Raw genomic sequence first — 26,042 nt, 5'->3', positions numbered from 1 at the left:
CATTCTGTCCACCTTCTCTTCGAAGCCTAAACAAGTTTCTGGCCAGGCGGTGTCATTAGCCAGGAATGTTTTTCTTAGAGGCCTGGGAAACATCTCTTTGAAACCGTAAATACCGAAGGAGACAGCATCCCTGCCTCCCTGTTACCAGGGGGAGTTGAGCGGGGACTCTTTGTTCCTAACTGTAACCACCTGCGCGATAGAGATTTGAAAAGTTTCGTTATCTCCTGAGGCGAAGGGCAGCCGGCCAGCTTGGGGGCTTCCCAGAAGACATGGCCAGATTAGGATGAAGGAGGATAGGTCTCAAGGAGGAAGGCCTGCCTTCTACCCAAGGAGCCGTGGGAATAGGTCAAGGAAGCCCGTAACTCTGTGAAGAGGAGGGACAGGGGGATAGAGCTTCCTGTGTACACAGAGTGGGGTCTCGCCTGCTGTCAATCCGCCTGCCACTCTTTGTCCGCAAAACCACTTTCTTCATTCATAAAGGGCGTTTTTGGGGCTGGAGAGATGGCTCAGCAGTTAAGAGCACTGACTGCTCTTCAGAGATCCTGAGTTCAGATCCCACCATCTGTAATGGGATCTGATGTTCGCCTCTGGTGTGTCTGAAAACAGCGACAGTGTACTCACATACATGAAATAATAAATAAATCTTAAAAAGGGGGGGAGGATCATTTTGTCTCACAGATTTTTTTTCTTTCTCCCTGTCACCCCAATCATCGTCTCTGATAATCTCTTGTCTTCTGTGATCAGGCGGCAGGCTGCATGAGGAAAAGACCATCCCTCCTGATAAGAACATTGATCAGCTCCCTGGCTGCAGGAAGAATGGCTAGAAATGGTTTCTCTGGATCTCAGCACCACCCATGGTCATGGTGGTGGCGGTGGTGGTGGTGGTGGTGGTGGTGGTGGTTAACCACAGTTTAGGATCAGGGCCAAAGCTAGAGGAGAAGTCCAGGGCCACAGAGAGGACCGGGCAGCAACTGAGGGCAGAGAGATGCCATCTTTGGAGGCCAGGCCTTGAGAGTCTGGGCTGAAACAGAGTCTCCCCAGATCTAAGTGCGTTATGATTGTAAAGATGGCTTCTCTTCCACCGGAGTGGGTCCTGAAGTGAGTCTCTCTGTCCTACCTCAAATACAGGCACCCACAGCCACAGTCCTCCTTGGCTTGATGCAGTACTGCACAAGCCACGTGAATCTATTCACCCAACACCCCTACTGCCCCAGGAGGAAGGTAGACATTCTTCCCATTTTACAGATGGGGGAAAAAGTGAGCTGCTTCTAGCCCAACAGCTGGTTAGACCTGTAGAGGCTGTAACAGTCTCATGTCTGTAGCTTTGATAAAATACCGTGAGGAAAAGCAACTGAGGGGTGAAAGGGTTCTTTGGAGCTAACAGTTCCAGGTTACGCTCCACCCCAGGGAAGTCAAAGCCGTGAGAAGCTAAGACAGCTGCAGCACATCCATCGTCAAGAGCAGAGAGAATGCCTATCTGCTTGTGTTCAGCCAGATTTCTCTCTCAACTCTTGCACAGTTCAGGACCCCCAAGCCTAGGGGTAATGCCGCCCATAGTGGGCTGGGTCTTCTCATACCAGTTAACTAATTAAGCCAAACCCTCCCCCATCCAAGACATACCACAGGCCAACCTACCTTAGGCAATTCTTTACGGAGACTCTCCTCACTAATGAATCCGGGTTATAATTACTTTGACAATAAAAGCTATCACACAGTCCAGGGGTGATAATTACAAAGAATTTGCCACATGCAAGGTCCCTGACAAGGACGTAAGAGACTTTTCTGGTCCTGAAGGGGCTTCAGACCAGAAGGGTAAGACACATGCTGAATGAATGGTGGTAAATCAAGCAAGGGGGGCTGGAGAGATGGCTCAGTGGTTAAGAGCACTGACTGCTCTTTCAGAGGTCCTGAGTTCAATTCCCAGCAACCACATGGTGGCTCACAACCATCTGTGATGGGATCTGATGCCCTCTTCTGGTGTGTCTGAAGACAGATGCAGTGTACTTTTATATAATAAAGAAATAAATCCTTAAAAAATAAATAAATGAAGCAAGGGATTATAGCATTGAAAACACAGGGAAAGAGGAAAAGCAGCAATCAGAAGCCAGGCCAAGCCCTGGAAGAAGAGGGTCAGCAAACAGAAACAGGAGGCTTGGCTGAATGTGGATCCTGGGCGATGGGATACACCCAGGAGGGTACAAGTGGGAGGAAGGAGACAGGCGCTATCTGAGACCCACGTGGGCTGGAGGAGGAGAGAATGGCCGAAGCCACAGATGGGTGACGGCTGTCCCTTTGTAACAATGTGAAAGATTTCAGATTTATTTCCAAGGGCAATAGAGAGCCACAGATAGCTTGGCAGGGATCCGCTAAGAGGTTTCACCAGGTTCCGACTCAGTTGAGGGGAGCTCTTTACTGTGCCCTTTGTATACCAGCCGGTCTTTCTAACCCTAGTCAGAAATCACATGGTTGAGATTCAAGGACTACTCTGACTTTATGGTATCTCTGTTCCACAGCTTAGGACCTGACGAACTGAATTTGGGTTTGTTTGCTTGTCTGTCTTAGAGGGAGGATGAGGATGGCCGAGCAGGCAAAGGTACTGGATCCCAAGTCTGGTGACCTGAGTTCCTTCCCTGGGCCCCATGTGATGGAAGCAGAGGACAGACTCCTGCAAGTTGCCCTCTGACGTCCGTATACACACACCACCCACGCACACATGAGCACCCATAATAAAATGTAAGCAAAAGCATTACTAAAGATGAGACTCGAGGCCTCTCCTCTGGCTTTCACTCACATGCATGCACATACGCACATGTGTGCACATGTGCACACACATGCGTACACACACACATGCATTAAGAAAGTAAAGCAGAGGCAAGCACTGAACATATACACTCCCATCTGCTTTTGGGGGTCAAATCCAGATTTTTGTTCCCTGTGACTCAAACAGGGACTCAGTTTTCTTACCTCTGGACTGGGTATGCGTATAGTAATTATTATTCTGCCAGTGATGGCATCTATGTCCCCAAATGATGGATGGTTGAGTGGATGACAATTAAAAACAGACACCGTGGGGGTTGGGGATTTAGCTCAGTGGTAGAGTCCTGGGTTGGTCCCCAGCTCCAAAAAAAAAAAAAAAAAAAAAAAAAAGACAAAAAAAAAAAAAAAACAAAAACAAAAAAAAAAAAACAACCAGACACCGTGAACACCTCTAGGCAGAGTCAAAAGGATCAGTGGCTTGAAGGGACCCAGTCACATACAGGAGAGCACCTCACCATCCTTTGATTTGCCTAAAATTGGGACATAGATTCAGGGGTTGCTATTATTCCCTAATACCATCAAAGGGCTAGAAATAGGGGTCCCCCCAAAACAAATCGTATGCTTGACCCAGCACCCACTGGAGAATGAGTTCTTCTTAGAGAAGGCCAAATCACTTCCAGGAAGTGCTTGGCATAAGAGAGGAGACAGCCATTTTCAACAACTTAATTTTGGGATAAGAGGAAAATCGCATGCCTAAACTACACAAAGTCCTGGGTTCCGCCCCCACAGCACCACATTGGAAGTACATCTTGTTACATCTTGATGGTGTGTATGTCTGTAATACAAGCTCTTGGGAGGTAGAGGCAGGGGGAACCAGAAATTCAAGGTCCAGCTCCAATTCGTAATTCAAGACCAGTGCTGACTAACTACATCAGACTCTGTCTCAAATTGCTTTTGAGATCGGATCTTAATATAGATAGCCCAACTTTTGCTCTGCATGCCTCAGGCTCCTGAGAGCTGGGATTACAAAGTAAGCCACGAAGGTCAGCTTTAACTTTTTGTTATTGTATGTGTGGATTCATGTCACATCCATAAGGTGGAGTTCAAAGGGCAACTTGCTTGAGACTGGAACTCTCTGGTCACCAGGCTTCCTTGCTGAGACATCTCACCAGCTCCCCACTCCCACTTTATTTTAATTTTTTTTGAGACAGGGTTTCTCTGTGTATCCCTGGATGTCCTGGAACTCGCTCTGTAGCCGAGGTTGGCCTCGAACTCTTGAGATCTGCCTGCCTCCACTTCCCAAATGCTGGGTATATGGCCCGCACCACCGTCTCCCTGAATTTGCGTGTCATCCTAGACACGGCAGCCATACTGATGTCTGCACCGTTCCGGTTTTAGTTTCTGCGCTGCCAAAACGAGCACCCAGCTTTAATGTTTAAAATGACGCCGGGATAGTCAAAACTGAAAAGACCATCTCCACCAGGGCCACGGCGCTCGCCCCCTAGCTCTTCCCAAAGCTCCAGGACAAGTGGGTGGGACCTGGTGTGGGCGGGGCGCTCCCGGGCCACGCCCCTGGAGGGCGTGGCATGGCTTCTTAGGCTCCTATCGCGCGCGTGCTCGCGCAGCGGCCCCTCAGGTACGCGGACAAGATGGCGGCGGTAGCGGGGGACAGCGCTATGGAGGTGGTGCCGGCGCTGGCTGAAGAGGCCGCGGCCGAGGCGTCGGGCCCCAGCTGCCTGGTGCAACTGCCAGGCGAGGTGCTGGAGTACATCCTGTGCAGCGGCTCGCTCACGGCGCTCGACATCGGCCGCGTGTCCAGCACCTGCCGCCGCCTGCGCGAGGTGTGCCAGAGCAGCGGGCAGGTGTGGAAGGAGCAGTTCCGGGTGAGGTGAGCATTCCGCTCCGTTCCCGCAGCCCCTCAGCCGGGGCCTGGCGTGGGCCCCACCCCGCCACCCTCCCACCGGCGCGCGGCCCGCTTCCCGCGGCAGTAGACAAAGGCCTGGGCCGGGGCCTCCAGAGCTCCGATGGGGTCGGGTCAGTCGCCCGCGGCCAGGCCTCCCGCTCGGCCCCCGGGCTGCGGCCTCAAGCGCCTCCCGGCTGCGGGAGGACGCGCATCTTTTGTGGCCCGCTCGGTGCAGGATGTTTACGTGCAGGCAGCGTTGCGTGCATTCCTGGTTCGTTAGGATGCCGGCATCGGACCTGCCATTCCAGCTCATGACCTTGGGGGTGGAGAGGGGTGATGTCCACCTCTCTTCTCCACAGCCTGGGTCTCCCGTTCCGTGAGAAGACCCCCTTTTTTGCAGAGTGGGGAGTCCAATGAGATGCGGCCCTGGTGGCAGGGCCTGGCGCTGAGGAGGCGCGCCATCAATGCGAACCGTTAGCATCGCCGTGATTGTGGCCACCACAGAGATTGGGAGGGGGGAGGCGGTGGTAGAAACACTGCCTTCATGTCGCCACGCCAAGGTCACTGCATCTGAGTAGTGAGGGAATGCATGCATTACCTCTGGATATTACAACTAGAGCCTCCGCCAGGTCCCGTCCCCCCTCCACCCCCCCCCCGCACTCCCCACCCCGTGCTTGCCCGCAGACTCCTCCGTGATTTTTGCGGTCTCTGCGGAGCTGAGAAGGGTGTTCTCTCCTCCTTTTAGGTGGCCCTCTCTGATGAAGCACTACAGTCCCACCGACTACGTCAATTGGTTAGAGGAATATAAAGTTCGGCAGAAAGCTGGGTTAGAAGCCCGGAAGATTGTAGCCTCCTTCTCCAAACGGTTCTTTTCAGAGCACGTAAGCATCTGTTCTGTGGCTCAGGCTTGGTCATGCTCGTGTGTGCGTGTGTGTGTGTGTGTGTGTGTGTGTACTCGCGTGCAAGCAAGCAAGCTGGTTCTTGTGCGCCTGCCTTAGCATCTCAGCTCTTATTCCTAGTTCCTTTTCAATGCTCACACAATCCCTCAGTTATGAGAGTCATTGTGTCCTCTCCCCTCCAGAACAACAACACGGTGCCATTTGTCCCTGCTAGTCCTACTTTTCTAAAGCCAGAGGGCGTGGGGTGTTGAGCAGGGAGGGACAGAGGGCGGTGTCCACTAGGTCCTGATAAGTCTCATTTCTCTTCAAGACTGCTATTTGCTTCAGGCAGCCGCTGCGTGATTTTGAGAGCGTTTGAACACTGTCAAGTTATTGAGCTGGTTTTCCCAGGAAGGCAGCAGAAGTAAATGGCTCAGCAGTGAACTATGCTATTTGTTAAGGAACCAACGTTAAAAGCTGCCCGTAGGTCAGTTCCACCCCCCCACCCCCCAAGAAAACTGCCTGGCAACCGTTGTTCCTGGCAGTTTGGCATTTTTGTTATCACTGTGGCTCTTTGTTCTGTGAGAAGACTTTCGCTGTGTAGCCCAGGCTGGCCTTAAACTCCCGTCCAGCCTCCTCTGAGGGCTGTGGTTCCAAGTAGGCATCCTCAGGCCAGGCTCAAGCAGTGTGTCGCTTTTCTGTAATGGCTGAAAGGTGTGTTTCTCTTCTGGTTTGGAGTTAGTCGTTGTCGCTCCCTTGTCCAAAATGTCCTGTGGACATCGGTGTCCGTTCCACTCTCTACTTTTTTCTAGGGCTAGGAAATCTCCCCCTCTCATATTTCCAGACCCTGCAGACCACGTGTCGACCAGTGTTACCTGTTTCATTCTTCTAGGTTGATGACTGTTATTTTCTGAAGGTTTTTGATTTCCCACTGCTGCTAGTGGAGTTAATAAGCAATGTTTTCAAGGTGTTTCCAGTTTTGAAAAGGCAGATCTGAGCTTTGAACACATTTTAACTCAGTCCTCCATGGGAACTACAGATCGACATTATTCCTCATTTTGTTTATAGACGTGCGTATTGACGGCAGAATGAACCAAGGTTTTGTTCAGTCCGGAACAGTGCCGTAGCCAGCCTGTAATCACAGGTGTTCAGGCCTGGCTTAAATGTGCGCACACAGGTGTTTTGGTGCAGGGCATGCAGGACACAGTAACCACAGGCCACTGGTTCACAGGCCCTTCTTACGATCCACCTGTGCTTGTGTGCACTTTTATCTAAATGACGGATCAGTGAACTTTCCCCTCTTTCCCTGTGTCACTACTTACCTAATGAGAATGCGTGGTGGACTTTGAACGCAGCAGGGGGCATACTTAGGGGTGGCTTCATAGATGGGTGATCAGTTTGGCTCAGCACACTGGTGTTTCTGTTTTCCCCACGTGCACGCAAGTCAACCTGAAGCACTGGCTGCTTTCAAGAGGAAGTCTGGGGACAGTCATCCCAGGACTTTAACCCGAGAGTCCCACTGCACCACCGCCTCTCAGCACATGTACCACCAACTAACACACATGTGTCTCCACCTAACAGCCATTCGCCGTTTACTTCAGCATACGTGTGCCTTCATCCCAACACACATGCACCACGGCTTCTGCATATACGTACCATTGCCTTTACGTGCAGAGCAGGTACACATGCAGGAGCCTCAGAGGCACCTCTGCCTTGGGCTTATGCCTCTGGCCCCTCCTTGTTGTGTGTAGCAGACACCTTGGGAGACTGGGGTCCTGCAGCCCCCAGCCTGTGTCCACACATGAGGGATCAGAAACTCGGAGTGTGTGAGTGGGAAGCTGGAACCACGGGTGCCAAGGTCTGACTGTGCCGTGGCTGCCATGTTGGTTTCTGCCCTGGAGGCCCTAGGAGGCAGTGTGTAAGAGCCACCGCCACTCTCTCCATGTGTGGCCTCCCTCACTTGGGACTGCCAGGGTCAGCCATGCTAACTCCTGATTGAGGCCTCCTGTGTGTGTCTTCCCTGTAGGTTCCTTGTAACGGCTTCAGTGACATTGAGAACCTTGAGGGCCCAGAGATCTTTTTTGAGGATGAACTGGTGTGCATCCTAAACATGGAAGGAAGGTAAGCCACAGCTTTCTTGGGAGTGCCGCCATAATAACCGAAGAGGGACTTGCTGTAGTGTGTGTGGAAGAACTGTGGTGTCTACAGATACTTTATATTATATCACAGTTACATTTTGAAAAGCCCGTGTATGCGATCTCAGTGTGAACAGCTGACTCACTGTCAGCCCCTGTAGCCATGAGTTCCTCATCCGTGGACTCAATCAACCTTGCCTCAGAAATACCCAGGAAGCCATGCACAGGTTCACACCTGAAATCCCAGCCATGCAGGGGTCAAATCTGAAATCCCAGTGCTCAGGAGGTCGGGGCGGGAGAAGCAGCAGCTTTGAGAGCTGCATAGGGAGTTTCAGAACACCCTGGGGTACAGAGTGAGACCTTGTCTCAATAAAGTCTAAAAAAAAAAAAAAAAAAAAAAAAAAAAGGTTGGGGCTTTAGCTCAGTGGTAAAAAGTTTCTGGGCTGACTATAGACAAAGGAAAAAAAAACCGGGGGTGGTCTCTTAAAAAAAAAAAAAAAAAAAAAAAAAAAAAAAGTCAAGAGCAGGGGAGATGGTCAGTGAGGACCCAGATTCGAGCCCCCCCCCCCAGCCCCTCAGTGTCATGCCTTGGCTGTCCTAGTGCTAGCCTTGGTGACCTCAAGCTTAACCACATGGAGAGCACCAAACTCCAGGGAGAGAGTGTCTCTAAAGCTAATGTGTATGACATCTGAGGAATGACACCTTCAATTGACCTGGGACCTCCATGTGGTTTCACTGAGCACGCGCAGACCCCTTTTCTTGTCGCCGTCTAAATAGGGACTACCTACCTGCATGTAGTGATGGGGGCCGCTTTAAGATGCAGGGCGGGTGAGCCTGCATTCTCCACAGACACACTCCTAATTAAGAGCCCCTTTCAGGCTCGAGGGACAGGTGGCTCAGTATGAACTGCTTTGCTTGTACGGAAGACCTGACTTCAGTTCCCAGCACCACATTGGGTGACTCCCAGTTACCTATAACGTCAGTGCCACAGGATCTGAACCCTCTTTTGACCTTCTCCGCAACTATAGACACATGACTTAAAAAAAAATGACCCCTTGTTTCTTCCTGTTGTTAGAATGAATGTTTTATATTTTCTGCTGGGAAGCTTAATCCCCAGCGCACCAGTGACTTGCAGCCTATCCCTGTGGGAGACCTGCAGTCCTAAAAGTTTGAGAGAATGATGTGTGGAGAAACGTCTGGACAGGGGACAGAGTTTCATGGGGGTTTGTGGGAAGAGGTGCCCCTGCTCCCTGACCTGTCAGAGTGTAGGTTTTGTGTGTGCTGGAGTGTGCACTGCAGAATTGTGTGGCTTGGTGACAGTCAGTAGGCACAGCGTGTGTGCGGTGCGTCTTATTGGCTTTAGTGTGGGGGGAGGTGAACTTCTTTCCTATGTGTACTCTTTGCCTGTCCTTCCTGCTCTTAGGTTGGCCTTTGCTGACTCCAGCCCCGGGCCTTGCCTTTGCACTGTTGAATGTTATACCAGGGCCAAGTGATCGTCTGCCCCTGAGCTCTCCACCTGGCCTGCATGGTTGGTTGTTTAATGCGCATTGGCATTTTGCCCGTGTGCATGTGTGTCAGATCCCCTGGAACTGGAGTTACAGGGTTTCCATGTGGTGCTGGGAATTGAATCCAGGTCCTAGGTCCTCGGGAAGAGCGGCCAGTGCTCCTAACTGCTGAGCCATCTGTCCAGACATCTGTGTGGTTTTTGATGGTGACCTACTTTGGCTTGTTGTGTCCTAACTATGTGACAAGGTGGAGAGGGGTCGTTGTTTGACAAAATTAGGGCTGTGTGAGAGACAGACCCTTCTCTACTTTTCTCAGAGTTACCCAAGAGGTCTGTCCCAGCTGACTGCTAATGGAGGAGTTCCCTTAGGTAACAGCTAGCCCCTCTCCATCTTCCTGGGTCTCCCTAGCTGGTGGACGGTCACTTGCTGTGCTACAGGCAGTGTCTACTGTCTAGGCTTCAGTTCTTGGCCGTGTGCCTTCTTGGGAATAAGTTTCCTAGATCGGAGTGCTGCAGTATGTTGAAAATGTGCAAAAACGTATCACAAAGATGTTAGTTTTCCTCAAATTAGTGCCCAATGCAGTGGTGCTGCAGGAGACACAAATGGGCAAGTGAAGTCTGAGGGTGAGGTCTTTAATGTGTTTACTCGTCTTTCCAACCAGATAATGCTGTCCTAAGTAAGGAAGTTCTTGTCTACACTAAGAGCCAGGGAAGGCTGTTTGGGAAGCGTGCACTGCAGTTAGTGGGGCAGACTGTGAGGGGAGCTTGTGATCTCGCCAGAGCTCTGTGGAAACAGCCGTGGACAGAGGAGCCCAGGAAGGGAGGGAACAAACTGTGGAGTAGGGAGTACTGCCTGGAACTGGATACACAGCTGGAATCCAGCAAATCAGCCTGCCTTCCACTCCAAGCTACTGTGGAGAGCGAGCAGCTGACAATGTAACATGGCTGCAGGGCCAGGCTGGGAAGCCGGCAGTGTTCTTCAGAGGCTGCCATGACAGGAAAAGGGAGGCAGGCAGCACTTTTAAGGAGAGTGACCGCCTGGCCTATTGACCATCATGGGGAACATCTTGGAGTTCACTCTCCCGAGGAATGTTAAAATCTAGGGGAAAGGCTGTGTTCTCACACTAGTCAGGTCCTCAGAAAAACTGATATGGGTAGCCGAGGAAAGTATGCATTAGTAGTTGTGTTCAAAACAAGGTTGTAACAACATTGCCTTTGGTAGGATACAATTTAATGGCAGGGAATGCCGTGCCTCTTAGAAGGTTTGCATGGCATTCCTGCCAGTCTGCACGGTGACCCTGTTTGCATCCATTCCTGCTGTGGAGAGCACTGCCGGGAGCGAGCAGTTTCTGTAGAGTTTGTGATGACTGCACCCGTGCAGTTTTGTGAGGTCTGCAGAAAGCACAGTCTGCAGGAACAGTTTACTGCAGTGCATTAAAGAATTTGTGTTGCGCCCAAGAAAGTGGCTTGAGTGGCCAGTGCCCAGTGAGACACTTGTAAGAACATTTTAGATTTTAGATTTCTGGGTTTTAGAATCAGAAAGGGCCTTTGGGTATCCAGGCAAAATAGATGAAGTTACTTCTATGCAAAAGAATGACTATATCCTCAGACTTCAACACCAGCACTTACTGCCAGAGGAAAAAGGTATTCCAAGATGTAAAGAAAATGCCAGCCAACGATTTTTATATCCAGCTGAATTGACTTCCAAGTCTAAAGGCTAAAGACAAACTTGTCAACTTGGAAGAAAGCAGGCTTTGGGCTCTTTCTGACACGTCTGCTAGAAATGGAGTTTGAAACTCAAAACCACAGAGACAGTGTGACTCAAGCCTACTGGGGAGCGAGCACTAGATGTATTTAACGTGGTCTCCTGACTCCTGCAACCTGTCCAGGAGACAGACAGTGCTATGTGTGCGGGTAGGGCAGGAGCCCTGACTGGTCCCTGGCTGGAAGAGCACTGAGCTGGTTCAACACAAAGATGCTCGCTGCCCAGCCTGATGGCCTGGAATCCATCCCTGGGACCCACACAGGAGACCCTGCAAGTTGTCTTCTACCACACAGGCTTCATGGTGTGCATTCACCTGCACATGGACGGACACACACGCATGCTCACACACTTGTTCACACAATGACAAACCTAAACTTTTTTTAATAAGAAAAGAAATTGAGCGGTGACCATGCAAAGATCACATGCAGAATACCCAGCGGCTTTTATACTCAGGCCGGTGTGTAAGATAAAAATGCGTGGGAAAGCTGTGAATGGCCATCCTCTTATCTCTTAGTTGTGAGGGGCGGAATTGTTCAGGAGTACGGATACGCGGACTGCAGAAAGTCCAAGCTGTGTGCCTCTGAATCTGAATCAACAGTGTCAGTGTGACCTCATGACCAGCCAAGTAGACATGGCGTCCCCCACTGCAAGCCAGGGCCACAGAGAAATGATTGTTTCTCAGGCCTGTGTCAGAAATGTACAAGATGAGCCCAGAGCTTCTAGGCACCTGAGAGCCAAGTCAGCAAGAGTGCCATCAGCCCCTCATTTCAGGGTGGGGCAGCTAGGGCAGCAGCCTGACGAAGGCAGCAGCCTGGCAGAGGTGGGCAGGATCCAGCAGACAGTTTTCAAGACTTGGTCTTTGAAGGAGAATCAGGAATTGTCGTTTGAAAAACTGAGTAAAAGGCATAGTCTGAGCTCTTACCTGTTTCTGTGGCATCTCATACCATCAGGAAACTAAAGAGTGGAGGAGCTCGCTCACAAACAGTCTCTCGAGTCAGTGGGAAGAGCTGGCTCAGTTAGACACTCCTCTAAGGAGTTAGACCTAGGCAGTGAACAGCAGTTGCCACTGGTCTCACAAAGGGCACAGCCAGGACTTGTCATCACCTCCATCCGACCTTTTATCTTTTTTCTTAAGGCAGTCTCCTGGCGTAGTCCAGGCTGGCCTTGCTTGCAGCCCCTCCCCGCCTCTCCTCCTGAGAGGATCATAGACGCAGGTCCTTTTTGTCTTGTGGTGCTGGGTTAGAAGGCTGGAGAAACGTTCGTCTCCCACGGTTCTGAGCCCACAGGTGGCTTTTGATGGAAGACTGCACCGCCTTCATGGGTAGCAGCCATGTACCTGGCCTCTGAGTCTCATGGAGCCTGTCCAGCCAGTTCCTAGTGTATTTGTGTTACTGTTGTCTTGTTCGTCAGGGTGCACTCGGGCACTCTGCGCGTGGTGGTCAAAGGACAGCTTGTAGCAATTGGCCTCCTTTCTACCAGTGTGGATTGTGGCAATCAAAACCCAGGCTCGCCAGTTTCTCTGTCTGCTTTCTAATAAGAAATTCAGAGCAAGTTAGAGCTCATATGAACGTATTCAGATAATGGGAAGCAGAGAGAGGGACCCCTGAAGATGACAAGGCAGTGGTTCTCAACCTATGGGTGATGACCCCTTTGGGTGTCAAACGACCCTTTCATAGGGGTCCCATATCGGGTAACCTGCATATCAGATATTTACATTGTGATTCCTAACAGTGGCAAGATTATGGTTATGAAGTAACAATGGAAATAGTTTTACGGCTGGGGTCACCACAGCATGAGGAACTGCATTAAACAGTCGCAGCCTCGGGAAGGGTGAGAATCACTACTCCAGAGAGATGCAGGGAATGGCCACGGAGGCATGAAGTGTGACTGTGGTGTGACATCCCAGAGTTGTGTGTCTTGATCTGAGCAGTAGATGTGGTATTTACATCTTTTGTTTGTTAAAGAAGACATTCTACAACAGAGGTTAAAGAGCAGGTTGAACAGACAGCCGTGGACTGTCATTGACCCCCTCGGTAGATGAAGAGGATTTTACTGTTTCTTAGAGGCTAGCACACGTTAATCCTGCCTCCCACTTAAGGACCTGTGTGTTTGGGATGCCTGACGTGCTTCGTGCACGGGTTTCTGCTTGTCCACAGTGCACAGTGTTACTGTGGGCACTAGAGATACAACCGTGAACAGCCCCAAATCTCTGCCTTCACAAACTCAGAGATAGCAAGAAAAACAGCTGAGCTGTTTATGCTGGCAGGAAGTGGGCCACCCAAGGGGAAATGCTGTGTGAAGTACAGCATGAAGGTTGGGGGGCACCTTTAAGGTAGCATGGGGGAGGCCTGACTCAGCCTGTGTGAACAGGGAGCCAAGAGAAGGTACGAGAACGGACTGCAGGTGCCCGGGCAAGGAACATTCCACTGAGAAATAGAAGTACCAGGTGACACAGCCGGGCACAGGGCTAGAGCGAGAGCAGTTGGAACTGAGATTCAGAGGGGGGGAGGTGGATGGAGGAGGGACTTACTTATGCTCTGACTAGAGGTGGGCTTTAGTGTGAGGAGGTAGCAGCAGTGGAGGACTGGAGCAGAGCCATACCCTTGTGGATGATGCATTCCTGGGACCCTGGACTGCTGCCGCATCAAAGGGGAGAAAGAGAGCATGGAAGTAGGGGAGGGGAGTGCAACTCAGGCTCACTCCACACAGGCTGGGCCAGCTTGTCAGGTTAGTGACAGATGCTCATGAGAGGGTGTTGGGAGAGGGGCCAGAGGCCTGACCCTTGTGGGCTGATAGCTCACCGTGTCTCAGGAGAGGTGACTGAGAAAGAAAAAGGCTTGGGATGCCCCAGCTACCCAGGTAGTGCAGAGTAACAGTTGAGGTCTTCAGAAAACCTCTTCCGGAAGTAAATCTTGGAATGGTGGTCAGTATGGATGCACGTGAACCACGCAGCTGGAAGGATCCCTGAGGCCACCACGCACAGAAGGAGCAGGCCCCTGGGGACCAGCACAGTGCACTCACTTCCTAGGATACTGTTCGTAGCCTTCGTCCAGAGATAGAGGGTGAGAATGTCTGCGTGCCAGGGAGCTCGTCAGTCGGGTGCAGGTGTGCGCCCGGTGTGCTTGTCCGGTAGAGGGCCGAGTGGGACTCGATGGGGAAGCAGTGTGGGACACGGTGGGAACGCTGCAGTCCTTAGTGGTTTGTCCGATTGCTTTCAGGAAAGCTCTGACCTGGAAGTACTACGCTAAGAAGATTCTCTACTACCTGCGGCAGCAGAAAATCCTCAACAACCTCAAGGCTTTCCTGCAGCAGCCAGATGACTACGAGTCCTATCTTGAAGGTGGGTCTGTTGTACCTGCAGACAGGACTCTTCAGCAGATGAGCAGCCTTTAAGAGTCCACAGTGACTGTCCCTCCAGATAGAGGGGAAAGAAAGCCACGCCAATGGGCTTCAAAAGAAGCGGACAGTACTCAGACTTGCAGCAAAGATTCTGAATACAGCTTCCCTGTCAGCTCAGGTGTTCCAGTGTTTAGAGAGTCACCGCTGGCTTAGTGACAGTGAGGGCTGGACGCTCATAGGGAAAGTGCTTGCCACACAGGTCTGAGAGAGTGAGTTCAGTCCCTAGGTCCAGTGTAGAAAGCCAGAGTTGGGGAATACTTGTAACCTCAGCACTGGAGAGAGGGAGAGCAGGAACTCTTGCAGTTCCCTGCCAGTGAGCTCGGCAAACCAAGGTGAACTGCCTCCAAAAATGACACTGAGGGTGGCCTCTGACCTCAACACACAAGCACGTGTAGGCCTGCAGATTGGCCCTTGGCTAGTGAGGTCAGTTCTTTGTGTTCAGAGTTGTAACTTCAGAAGTCAGCCTGCCATGTTTACCTGTGTCCCCTGGGGACTCCTGAGGATTGGCAGCTCCTGTGCAAGGTGTGGTTCGAAGGAGAGGTCATTGAGGGGGCCCCCACCCTGTGACAGGAGGGACTGGGTTCTTAGGGGAACAGTAAAAAAATATGACTTGGGTTTTTAAACACTGTTTTAATTCTTGGGTAGGAGCCCTCCTATTCTGTGATTGTGAGGTGTGTACTTATGTACCCTCCCTGCTCCTGGGGTCACCAAATGGGTGACTTTCCCCCACTGATGTTCTAGGTCACTTCCTACCCATTACAGTTCTCCAGTCTCTCAGCCGGACTGAGGAATCCTGGCTGTCCCTGGGCATCACTGCCTGCTGCCCTCCAGTCAGCCAGCCTGCCTGACCTGCTTAGTCCTCATCACTGTGGGTCCCACCTGCCATGTGTTCTCTGAATGGCTGCTTGGTTCCCAGGCCCTCCCCTAACTTCACGCTCTCCGCAGTGTGCTAGAGTCCTGCTCTTGTGTCCAGGCCTTTGCCTGACTACTGTGTAGAGATGGGTGCTTGGCTTGGCTTCCTCCTGGTGACAGCCTTCCTCCTGCAGTCCCCTCAGCCCTTAGCTTAGGGTTCATGTCATGTCAAAGGAGGTGAGTTTCAGCTGACCCCTGCAGAGCCCACTGGCCCCAGCAGTCCCAGGGGCTGTCATAGTAGCTGTTACAGGGGCTGTCACACCCCGTCGGTGTTAAGAGGTGACAGTGAGGGCTGGACACTTGGTGTTAAGAGTATTCATTGTATTTCTTTGCTTTTTCTTTTATTTTTTTAGACACAGAGCACAGCCTAGCCGTCAGCTTTCCTTCTTAGGAGTGCTAAGTGTGTCCAGCCTTGTAAGTAGGGTTATGTTCCAGGCCCTGGAGTGAAGATCACCACAGCTCACGGTGCCTAGTGGCGATATGTGCTAGCTGTGGGAGGCTCCGTTGTTCTCTCAAAGGAGGTGAAACATCTTGTAGTGAAATGAAAAAAGTCATGGCCATCCTGTCTGCATTTACACTTGCTAGAGCTGGGAAGTGTTTGTTGTTACTTTCTTTTGTTTGAGGCAGAGTAGCCTTGTCTGGCTGTGTTGACTGAACTGGTCACAAAGATCCTCTGCCCCTGCTTGCTAGGATTAAAGATGTGCACTGTTCCACCAGCCTTCAGCTTGTTTAAGATTCAGAATAGTGAGACAGTCTTTGTTTTCTAGGTTATATATGAAAGATACATAATTGTTACACATTTTCAAATACAAGATTACAGGTCACAGTCCACCCAAGTAACTAGGTAGGCAGTAGAAGCCATTGAGTGGCTGGCAGCAGCTGGTGGGGGTGCTGGCTCCAGAGGCTCAGCCCTCACTAGACCCCTGCGGCCAGCCACTGAGGAAGCCAGGGCTGGTGACAGAGTGGCTGAGCTCCAGATGAGCACTCCCACACTCGGGCAGCACAAGCCCTGTAGCCTCGTCCGCGCCTCCTGTTGCCCTCAACTGCCTCCAGCTTCTTGGACGGTCGGTCGGTAGAAGCAGCAAGAGGCTGGGCTCGCCTAAAGTCTCTCGAGTATAAAAGTAACTAGAAGGCTTTCAAATAAAAATGCACTGCAACCAAATGATGGCTTAGGCATGGTGTGAGGTCGGCTGAGGCCAGCGATGAATCTGCCCTGCTCTGTGGGGCTAACAGGGCTCCTTCTCTTTCCTAAAGAGGCGTGGTCTCTAGAGTCTCCTCTTCAGCCAGGAGAGGTGTGGTTAGTTGGAATTGTCTGTCTGTCATTCCTGCTTTCAGTTTTGCTGTTGAGAGAAATTGCCTTGCAGTGTCTTCCTGTGCTTGGGTTGAACTCGGGAGTGAGGCGAGAGATGGCCTGAGGGCATGGAGTGAGGAGAGAGGTGGCCTGAGGGCATTCTTGTGGCCTCTGGCTCTCCTTGTAATAGGATGTGGGAACGTGGACCTCCAGAAGTGGTTTGTTTTGTATGAAGTGCTTTGGTGAAGGTGTTTGATCCTCCCCCTCACTGTGTTGGCACGATGCTTGACATCCATAGTGTGGCAGTGTGAGAAGTCACAGCACAGGAGCTGGGGACAGTAACACCCTGCTCTCCATCAGGTAGAGAGGAACGCTGACTCTGCCCTTCTCACCACAGGTGCCGTTTACATCGACCAGTACTGCAACCCGCTCTCCGACATCAGCCTCAGAGACATCCAGGCCCAGATCCACAGCATCGTGGAGCTTGTGTGCAAAACCCTCCGTGGCATCAACAGTCGTCACCCGAGCCTGACCTTCAGGGCAGGTGTGGAATGTTTGAGATGGGCTGGGCTGCAGCGGCTTTGGGGGTGGTCAGTTACCTGAAGTGTGCAAAGCACTAACCCATGCTGGCTCCATCCGCAGCTTGGCAGCACTTGACTGCCAGGACCTTGTCAGTCACTGCCTGCGCCTTGCTTATGTCTGGGGTGTGAGTGTTTGGGGTGCTTGCTCATGCATGTGACCTAGAGAGAGATCTCTGTCCTGCAGGCGAGTCCTCTATGATAATGGAGATAGAACTCCAAAGCCAAGTGCTGGACGCCATCAACTATGTCCTGTACGACCAGCTCAAGTTCAAAGGGAACCGCATGGACTACTACAATGCCTTGAACCTCTACATGCACCAGGTGGGTGTGGCTGCAGTGGGGGGAGGCATGAAGTCCCCCATAGCCGTAGAATCTGCAGCGTCCGCTGCGTGCTAATCACGTAGACGCTCTACTGCCTAACCCTGCAAGTGCGCGCACACACAGGATCAGATAGTGTTGGGGACTGTGTGTGAGCTAACGTTGGGAAAGGGTGGGGCCTGTAGGTTCTGTGCCCTCGCCTACCCACCTGCAGATATTGGTTGGTGCCCTGGGATGCTGTGCTCCTGCCCCCTGCAGGTAGACAAAGGCGACTGACTGTGTGCACAGGCACACAGCCTTTGGGCTCATCTCCGATGGGATGGCTTTCCTTTTCTTGCTGGCAGACACTGCTGTTGTCTCTTCTGTGTTTCAGTGAAGTCCGTTTTTCCTCTACTGCAGGACAGTATTGTGGGTTAGATCTGCTACAGGATGACTTTTGTAAGCAAACCCTGCACCAAGAAATGGGCATCTCTGTAGCCCAGTTTGCTCAGTCCATGATGGTGAATGCTGAACTGTGCAAACCCGCCTCCGTTGGCCTGGAATCCTCTGGCCCAGCCACATCAGCCACACACCTTTGATGTCCATTTTCTTGTCTGTCCTGTTCTCTGTAACTTACAGTTTCTGTTGTCATCTCTTATACTTTTTTACACGCTTGCTTTCTGGTGGGAAGAAGCTGGTAGGCTGCCTGTAAATGCCTGTCAGTGAGTCAGTCCGCGTTCTCAAGCACGCAGTGTGGACGTGTGCTCAGTACTGTCTCACTGGGTGAAAGGGCACAGGCAGTCGGAGTTTTGAAGGTGGCTGTCCAGTCCTTGCCAGCTTCATTTCCTATTTTGAGATAGGCTCTCACTCAGTAGCCCAGGCTGATCTTGGACTCTGTCCCCCTACCTCAGACTCCCAAGTACTGGGATTATATACGTGGACCACAGAAGACCTGGCTTCTGTGATTTTAATGTCACAAGAGAGTATTGTTTTTTAAATATTTTAAAAGCTTGAAGATTCATGTGTGTGGGGTTGCTAAGCGGTAGAATGCTTCCCCAGTATACATGGGGCTCCAGCTCCCATGCCTGGCCTTGCAAACGTAAAAGGCAAAAGCAAGAAATTGGAGGTGTGTGGGGAGCAGAGGCTTAGGGGGCAGAGTGGAGAGTTTGATGCCAGTCTGGGCTTTGTAAGGAGACCCTGTCTTGAGGCTAGGGGGACAGACAGTTTTCTGGCTGTGAGAAAAAGCCAACGGCCTGGATTTGGTCCCTGATCTAAATAGAGACCTGGAAGCCAGCATGGGATGCCAGCCCCTGGCCCTCCTGAACCTGCAACTTCCCTCCCTCAGGTATTGACCCGCAGAACGGGAATCCCCATCAGCATGTCTCTGCTCTACCTGACCATCGCCCGGCAGCTGGGCGTCCCTCTGGAGCCTGTCAACTTCCCAAGCCACTTCCTGCTGAGGTGGTGCCAAGGCGCAGAAGGGTGAGCTAACTGCAATGTTTAACGGGTGCTGAGGAACCGGGTTCTGGCATTAAGTTGGGTGTGACCAAGCAGGTGTCTGCTTCTGAGGATTGAGTTATACAGTGGTGCTGTGCTGTGGTTACGCTGGGTCACTACTCCGGATCTTTCTGTATTTCTCACGAAGGCATGTGAGTCTGCAGTTGTCTCAAGCCAAAGGTCTCGTGGCTTTCAAGGTCCCATAGTTTGAACATCTATCCGATCAAAGGGTTCTTTTCTTTTCCACTCAGCCATAAAACATCTCCCTCCTCCCACACTGTGTTCCAGCTTGGGAGAGAGGAGCAGGGTGGGCAGCCTACAGCCTGGCCAGATGGGGCTGCTTGTGGGTCAGTCTGTTTCAGGTCAGGTCCCCTTGTTCCCCAGGTCCCCTAAGGGGCGTCGTCCCTAGGGAGAATAGCTGGTCTCCATGTAGGGAGAAAACTTGTCCCCGGTATCCTGTCCGGGAGAGTGGGATGTGCAGTCCCTGAGTTTCAATACCAGATAGGACTCAAACCTCTGTAAATGCTGGCAGGGAGAGTTCAAGGCCAACCTCCAGTGTGCATGTGTGTGACACACACGCACACGCACACACATGCACACACTTAAACTCTGTAGTCTTTCTCTTGCTTTATGGAAAAGAAGTGCAGCCAACTGCATCTGCCCTTCCAGTTTAAGCAGAAAGGTGTTCCTTAAGAAAAGTTATTTGCAGCCCAGCCTCCCTCCCTCCTTGTGTGTCTGTAAGACACCACCCATGTGACATCCACTAAGGGTCCTGCATAACCTGAGCATTTTTGGCTCTTTTCACTTCTAACACAAGGTCTATGCTACCCAGGCTGTCCTTGAACTTGGAGTCCTCCTGCTTGAGCCCCGTGTCCTGAGCACTGGTGTTACAGGGCTGAGCACTACCCAGGCCCAGACAGTGCAGTAACCTGTTAGTACGGCGAGGCAGCCCGCCGTCAGGGGGAGCCCTTTACTCCCGCATTCAGGCCGGTGGCAGAAACAAACCCAGAGAATTAGAAAAGACTGGGGCACCAGGGACCATGCTGGCATGCACACAGGCCGTATTAGCAGTGACATGCACCATGCGCACAGGCCTTCCCAGCAGCTGGACTCCACCCTCCTGTCTGTGCTGTACTCTGCACCCTCACCCCGGCCACACAAGATCCCCCAGTCCTCAGCCTGCTTCTGTTCTCAGCTTCTGCTCCTCCATACAGAGGGAGGGCCGGTTTATCTGTTCCTTATAATCCTGTGTGGGAGGCACTGGGAGGTTGAGGCAAGAGTTTGTGGCCAGCCTGGGCTGCAGTCTAACCTTGTATCAAACATGAAGACAGAAATTCTGCTTGGATACTGACTGGCGCGGGAAGCTGCTCTGGCTGGTTCTGACTGGTTCTGGCACTGGGATAAAGATCTGCAGCCTCCTGGCTATGACAGCCTGGGAGTCCAGCAGGAAGTTGTTCCCCCGTACACATGGCCTGCTAAGGTTATTCTGAGCTACCACGCCTTTTGTCCCTAGCTGCGGCTGGTACTTATGTATAGGCCTGGCCGTCAGCACCAGGAGGACGGGTCTTGTGTGCGATGGTTTGGAGCTCTGTGCTCAGAGTCTGGACAGTGCTGTTTTGTCTTTTCTAGCTTAGTATGTTGGCTTCGTACTCTGTTGACTGCAAAGCAGAAACAGAAAGCAGATCCTTTTGCCTGGAATGGTTTTTGTTTTTTAACTGTCTGTGTGTGTGTGTGTGTGTGTGTGTGTGTGTGTGTGTGTGTGTGTGTGTGTGTGTGTGTGTACACAGAAGTCAGAGGACAGCTTGTGTAAGAGTCAGTTTTTTCCTTCTATTGTTTGGGTCCCTGGGACCCCACTCGGGGCCTTGGACCTGGCAGTCAGCACCTTTACCCCTGAGACCCCGGCTTCCCCAGTTCACCCTTAAGCTTGCTGTGCGGGTGACACCTTGCGTTGGTGTCATGAAAACCATGGTTTGCGTTTCTAACTTTGTGAAGTGAGAGTTTGTTTGGGGTTTGGATTTTTGGATATTGAGACAGGCCTCACTCTACAGCCCTGGGTGACCTGGAACTTGCAGTATAAGTCAAACAGGCCCCCAAATCACAGTGACCTGTCTGCCTCTGCCTCTGCCTCTGCCTCTGCACTGTGATTCAAGTCCATGCTACTAAGCTCAGCTACTTCTGCTAAGTTGTATTTACATGTAGGCAGTAGACTTTGTTTTTTCCAAAAATATATTGTTTATTATCTGTCCCTGGATTTTCACTTTTGCTCTCTATGTAGGATCAGCTGTTTGGGTCTTGTTTGTGGGACTTGAGTTTTTTTTTTTTTAAAGATTTATTTATTATATGTAAGTACACTGTCATTGTCTTCAGACACACCAGAAGAGGGCATCAGATCCCATTACAGATGGTTGAGAGCCACCATGTGGTTGCTGGGAATTGAACTCAGGACCTCTGGAAGAGCAGTCAGTGCTCTAACCACTGAGCCATCTCTCCAGCCCTGGGACTTGAGTTTTTTATGTGTGCTGCAGATTGAACTCTGCCTTACTGCTAAGGTTCACCCATCCCCAGAATTGGTCTTACGTGTTCATCTCTATGTTCTTGGGGCACAGATAGTCTGGGCATGTTTTAAAAACATCCTGGCACTTGGCCACGTGCTCATTTTGTCTATGTTTTATATTTGATGATTTCTTGTAGGAAGTTCTGGCCTCACAGCAAATGCCGTCAAGTCCCATGCTCTTTTAGAACATTTATGTAAGTCTCAGGTCTTTGCCAAAAGTGCGCTATGAACGAGACTCAGGAAAGAAATCCGGCTGAGACGGTTAGCAGCCAAAGACAAAATGTTGTGTGATTGCAGTGGGCACCAGACCAGGATTGCTCAAAAGAAGCTGTCCCCACACAGAGCCACCCACCCATTCGTGAGCCCTCAAAACCACTTGGCCACGCTGTGAGAATGTGTGAGCAGATCTGGGGTCATTGCTCTCTAGGAGGCCAGCCTGGTGCTGTGTGTGCACAAAGGAGCTGTTGCACCATACGTTTTTCTAGGTCCTCCTAGGTCCAGGGCCCCAGACAGGCAGCTGCTTACAGCTCTGTTGTTCGAAGCCACCTTGGTCACTCCCTGTATCTTCCTGTCGGCGTCCTGGCTCAGGGCTGTGGGGCTCCAAGCAGCTGTCAGGCAGTGCGCTTCACTGCTGCCCTTGTTTGTTGATTAGGATGTGTGTGTCGCAGCCTGCGTGTAGCATCAAGGACAGCTCGCTGCAGTCTGTTCTCTCCTCCCACACGGGTCCCAGGGATCAAAGTATCATCAGGCTGGACAGCAAGCACTTTTATCTACCGAGCCGTCTCTCGCCTTTCTGTTTAATACCAGTGCACCATGGTCACCACAGCCAGCCAAGGCTGTGTTAAGAATTGGGGTTGGAACTGGCAGAGGCCTGGATGGTATTGGTGAAAACAGTTCAGTGCTCTGCCCTCCGCCTCTGCCTGGAGCACCTCCTCCAGGGATCCTAACTGACTTACTGACTCTTCTTGGGCAGGGCAACCCTGGACATCTTTGACTACATCTACATAGATGCTTTTGGGAAGGGCAAGCAACTGACAGTGAAAGAGTGTGAGTACTTGATTGGCCAGCATGTGACGGCAGCTCTCTACGGCGTGGTGAACGTGAAGAAGGTGCTGCAGCGGATGGTGGGCAACCTGCTGAGCCTGGGCAAGAGGTGAGGCCCCAACTCCCACTGCTCCCCACGGCACGGGCCGGGGTTCTGGGCCTCAACAAGAAGTGTGTGTCATGAGCTGGCCTGTGGTGACTGCTTCTGTGACACCGCTGTGCTTTCATGCATGCCGAGCAGCCATCCCCAGTGATTGCAGTGGACTTCACTCAGCTCAAACCCTGGAGTCCCTCTTTGGAAGTCAGACTGTCTTAGAGTGGCAGATAGTGTCCTCCTGTCCAGGTCTCTGACCTCGGACCTTACCGTCCCGTAAGAGAACATGGTCTGAGGGTAACTTCACTCTACGTGAAGGAAGTCAGGCCTGGGAGATCAGTGCGGGTGGTGTGTAGCAGTCAGCTCCCCCATGCCTAACAAACAGGACCGTCGAGAACAGTCGGCAGTTGGTGGCAGAATTGAGCAGGCTGCAGAGGGGGTCACCTTCTGTCTGCATGTGTGTGCAGTTTGTCCACTCCCAAACCCCCAACTCCAGAACAGACACCTACTGCAAGTCCCGACCCCCGATTGACAGATCTACCCAGACTCACTCTTACTGTGCGGTCTCTGCGAGTTTGGACACGCGTCCATCATTCCCACTCTGGGGAGCTCGGCTCCCCTTACAGCCTCCACTTTGCTCCTCAGACATCTGTCTGTGCTGCTGAGGTGACTGCTCAGTGCGGGCAGGTGGGCCTTACGTTCAGTGTGGATTCTCCTGAGAGCTTCACAGGGTTGAACAGGGGAGTCTGGGAATCAGAAACCTTGGGGTCTGCATCAGTTGCTTGTAGACTTCCGCTGGGAAGGCCACAGCCTGAGGCGAGGTTATTGGTTGTCCCCAGGGAAGGCATTGACCAGTCCTACCAGCTCCTCAGAGACTCCTTGGACCTGTACCTGGCGATGTACCCGGACCAGGTGCAGCTCCTGCTCCTGCAAGCCAGGCTCTACTTCCACCTGGGCATCTGGCCAGAGAAGGTAATTATCTTACTTTGCTGCTGGGCCCTGCTTAGAGAGGGAGCGCAGCTTGCACCAAGGCTCTTACCAGGTCGTCCTCCTGGTAACCAGGGCGTAAGTTCTGATCCGCTCCGTCTCCCAGCCCTGACCCACTGATTAAATGTTTCTCTGTCTTCTAAGAAGCATTGGCTCTACCACCGGGAGTGGCTGTCAGTTCTGTGCCTCATCTCTGAGCATAAGACACAAAGCCTTTGTGCTGCTCACCCACTGCCACCCCACCATGCCCTCCTGGTCACCTGACTTGGCAAGGGGCGCAGGACAGGTGCTCAGTGCTGGCTCTGCCGCAGCCGTTGGACATGGGAAGATCTGGCTAAGGCCAGCCAGGCGGCTTTCTGTTCCACTTGAGGGTTCTGGATTTGCTAATGCCATAACCCTGTGACTGGCAGCAAGAGCTGTGGGCAGGGCACCCGTGGAACCCAGAACTGGCCTTGGGCACACTGAGTGCAGTTTCATGTGAGTGTGCAGGAGTCGTGACCCATTCCCCTCCTGTCCTGGGTGGAAAGAGGCCACCAGTCATTTTGTTTAGAGCCTTGGCTGGGACATTTCCCAGAGTTTTGAAATGTGCAGTCTTTATATAGAAAGTAAATGCTCTGGGGGGCTGCAGAGATGACCCAGCGGTTTCTCACTTGTAGACTTGGGGTTCAGTTCTAGGATGCGTGTGACAGCTGTCAACCACCTGTAACTCCAGCTCCAGGGGATCCAATACCCCCCATATCCACATAATTAAAAATAAAATCTTTTGAAATGTATTTTAAAAAAGAAAGTAAATGCTCTCATAAGTGATCAGTTACGGCTCTAAGGATGTGCAGTACCACACAACGTGGCAGTCCTGTATCCTCGGCCAAACAGACACAGGCTCTGGAGTGTGCGCCCTGGGAGCTGTCACCTGTCCAGCAGCCCAGGATTTAATCTCCAACTTCGTTCAGCCGGTCGTGTTTGTTGAGGGATTTCAGGATCATTCGGAAGGCCCCTTCACTGAGTTGTCCCAGTCAGAGTCTACAACTGAAGTACACCGTCCTGCTGCAGGGTCTCCTAGGTGTCCCCTTGCAGTCACCTTCCCAGTGTCACTCAAACCAGTACAAGTTTCCTTCTGCTGTGTGCTGCCTGCTGGGTGGACACAGGCCTTTTGTTCTGAGCTAGGACCCCTCCTCTAAGTTCTCAGTGGCCAGCTTAGGGATCAACACCCTAGGATCACGAAAGTACTGTTAGGGGTGCACATCATCACTACCTGGGCCTGCTCTCCAGAGGACGGCTGCTGGAGGTCAGAGGGTGAGCCATCCCAGAGAGCAGGGGGGGACCGCAGGCAGGCAGGCAGCCTCCCTCCCTCCTCCCTCCCTCCCTCGGGGAGGTGTGCATGGGATGAGAGGAAGGTGATAACAGCTTGTGGGGGTGGGATGGGCCTTGTTTGTTAAAAGATCTGTTTCTGAGCAGAAACCTGCAGGTGCCTCACTTTCTGCTTTCTCTCTCTTGAGTTGGGAAACCTGGAAAACCCAGGCCTCTTGGTCACTGTAACTGTGGTGGCCATGCTTATGAAAGTTCCTGCCTTTGCTGAAAACTCCCCTGTGTCCTCTCAGCTGCCCTGTGGCACTGTACTGTTGTTGCCAGTTTCCAAGTGCTGAAAGGCAAGAAGTTGCCTCTGCTCTAAGCCTACCCCAGGTATCACCCTGAGGGTCACCGTGACTAACCATGACTAAGGAGAAAGCATGCTGTCAGAGCCAGGGTGGACTGTGACCCTTCTACTTTCTCTGCAGTGTGGGAAACACCCCTCCCCCTCTCTGGAATGAGACTTAGCAGTCAGCCCTATTGGGCTTGCCTGTGGCCACCACCTTAGCTACTCCCTGCCTGCACCTCACACTTTATCCACTGTGTAGACTGCCCACCTCCTCCCTTTGCTTCTGTACACTCCCCAAAGCATGAGCTCTTACTCCCAGCCCCCACCACCAACACCGCCCCTCCCCCCTCTGGGCTCTGTTCTGGCCAGCAGCCTTTCTGTCGCTGTTGTAAGGCCAGGAGGTGGCCTTGCCCTTTTCCCTCCCGCTTCTCTGCTGCTCCACCTGCCTCCTGGCCACCATTCCCAGGCTCCTTCCGACCCCTTTTCCTAGAGTCTCCCTGCCAGACTTTACACATGGGTGCTCTTCAAGCCTGCTCTACCCATGTATGGTCCCAAGGGCTGGCTTCCTTCAGTGCCTCTGTTACACCTGAGCAGGGCAGGGGAAGACATGGCCCACTGACCTCTGCAGCCAGGATCTCACCAGGATACACTGGTCCCTGAGTGCCTGCTGCCTTTGGATGCTTTTCTCCCTGGTCTCTGTGGTCCTGTCCCTCCTGCCTGACCTTCCGTGTCCTACATCTGTCCCTAGTGCTCTACCACACTCGTGTGCCTCCTGTGCTCATGCAGCGCCTCTGCCGACCTCGCAGCT

At 52.1% G+C, this 26,042-nt stretch overlaps 1 protein-coding gene across 2 annotated transcripts in view; it reads left to right on the top strand.

Annotated features, from left to right (window-relative positions):
* The first annotated feature begins 4,367 nt into the window (after positions 1-4,367).
* Fbxo21 (F-box protein 21) overlaps positions 4,368-26,042 on the top strand; it is a 34,110-nt gene continuing 12,435 nt past the window's right edge. For both annotated transcript variants that reach the window (XM_032886550.1, XM_032886549.1), the window contains exons 1-9: positions 4,368-4,645; positions 5,406-5,541; positions 7,565-7,659; positions 14,161-14,282; positions 16,942-17,088; positions 17,310-17,446; positions 18,768-18,904; positions 22,447-22,626; positions 23,451-23,583. In XM_032886550.1, the coding sequence (XP_032742441.1) occupies positions 4,407-4,645; positions 5,406-5,541; positions 7,565-7,659; positions 14,161-14,282; positions 16,942-17,088; positions 17,310-17,446; positions 18,768-18,904; positions 22,447-22,626; positions 23,451-23,583 (1,326 nt within the window). In that variant the 5' untranslated portion in view covers positions 4,368-4,406. The remainder of the gene's footprint in view (positions 4,646-5,405; positions 5,542-7,564; positions 7,660-14,160; positions 14,283-16,941; positions 17,089-17,309; positions 17,447-18,767; positions 18,905-22,446; positions 22,627-23,450; positions 23,584-26,042) is intronic.

The sequence above is a fragment of the Rattus rattus genome, chromosome 16 (assembly GCF_011064425.1).
Source record: "Rattus rattus isolate New Zealand chromosome 16, Rrattus_CSIRO_v1, whole genome shotgun sequence".
Taxonomy (NCBI): domain Eukaryota; kingdom Metazoa; phylum Chordata; class Mammalia; order Rodentia; family Muridae; genus Rattus; species Rattus rattus.
The sequence above is the reverse complement of the archived record's forward strand: the minus strand, read 5'-3'. Positions and strand labels throughout refer to the sequence as shown.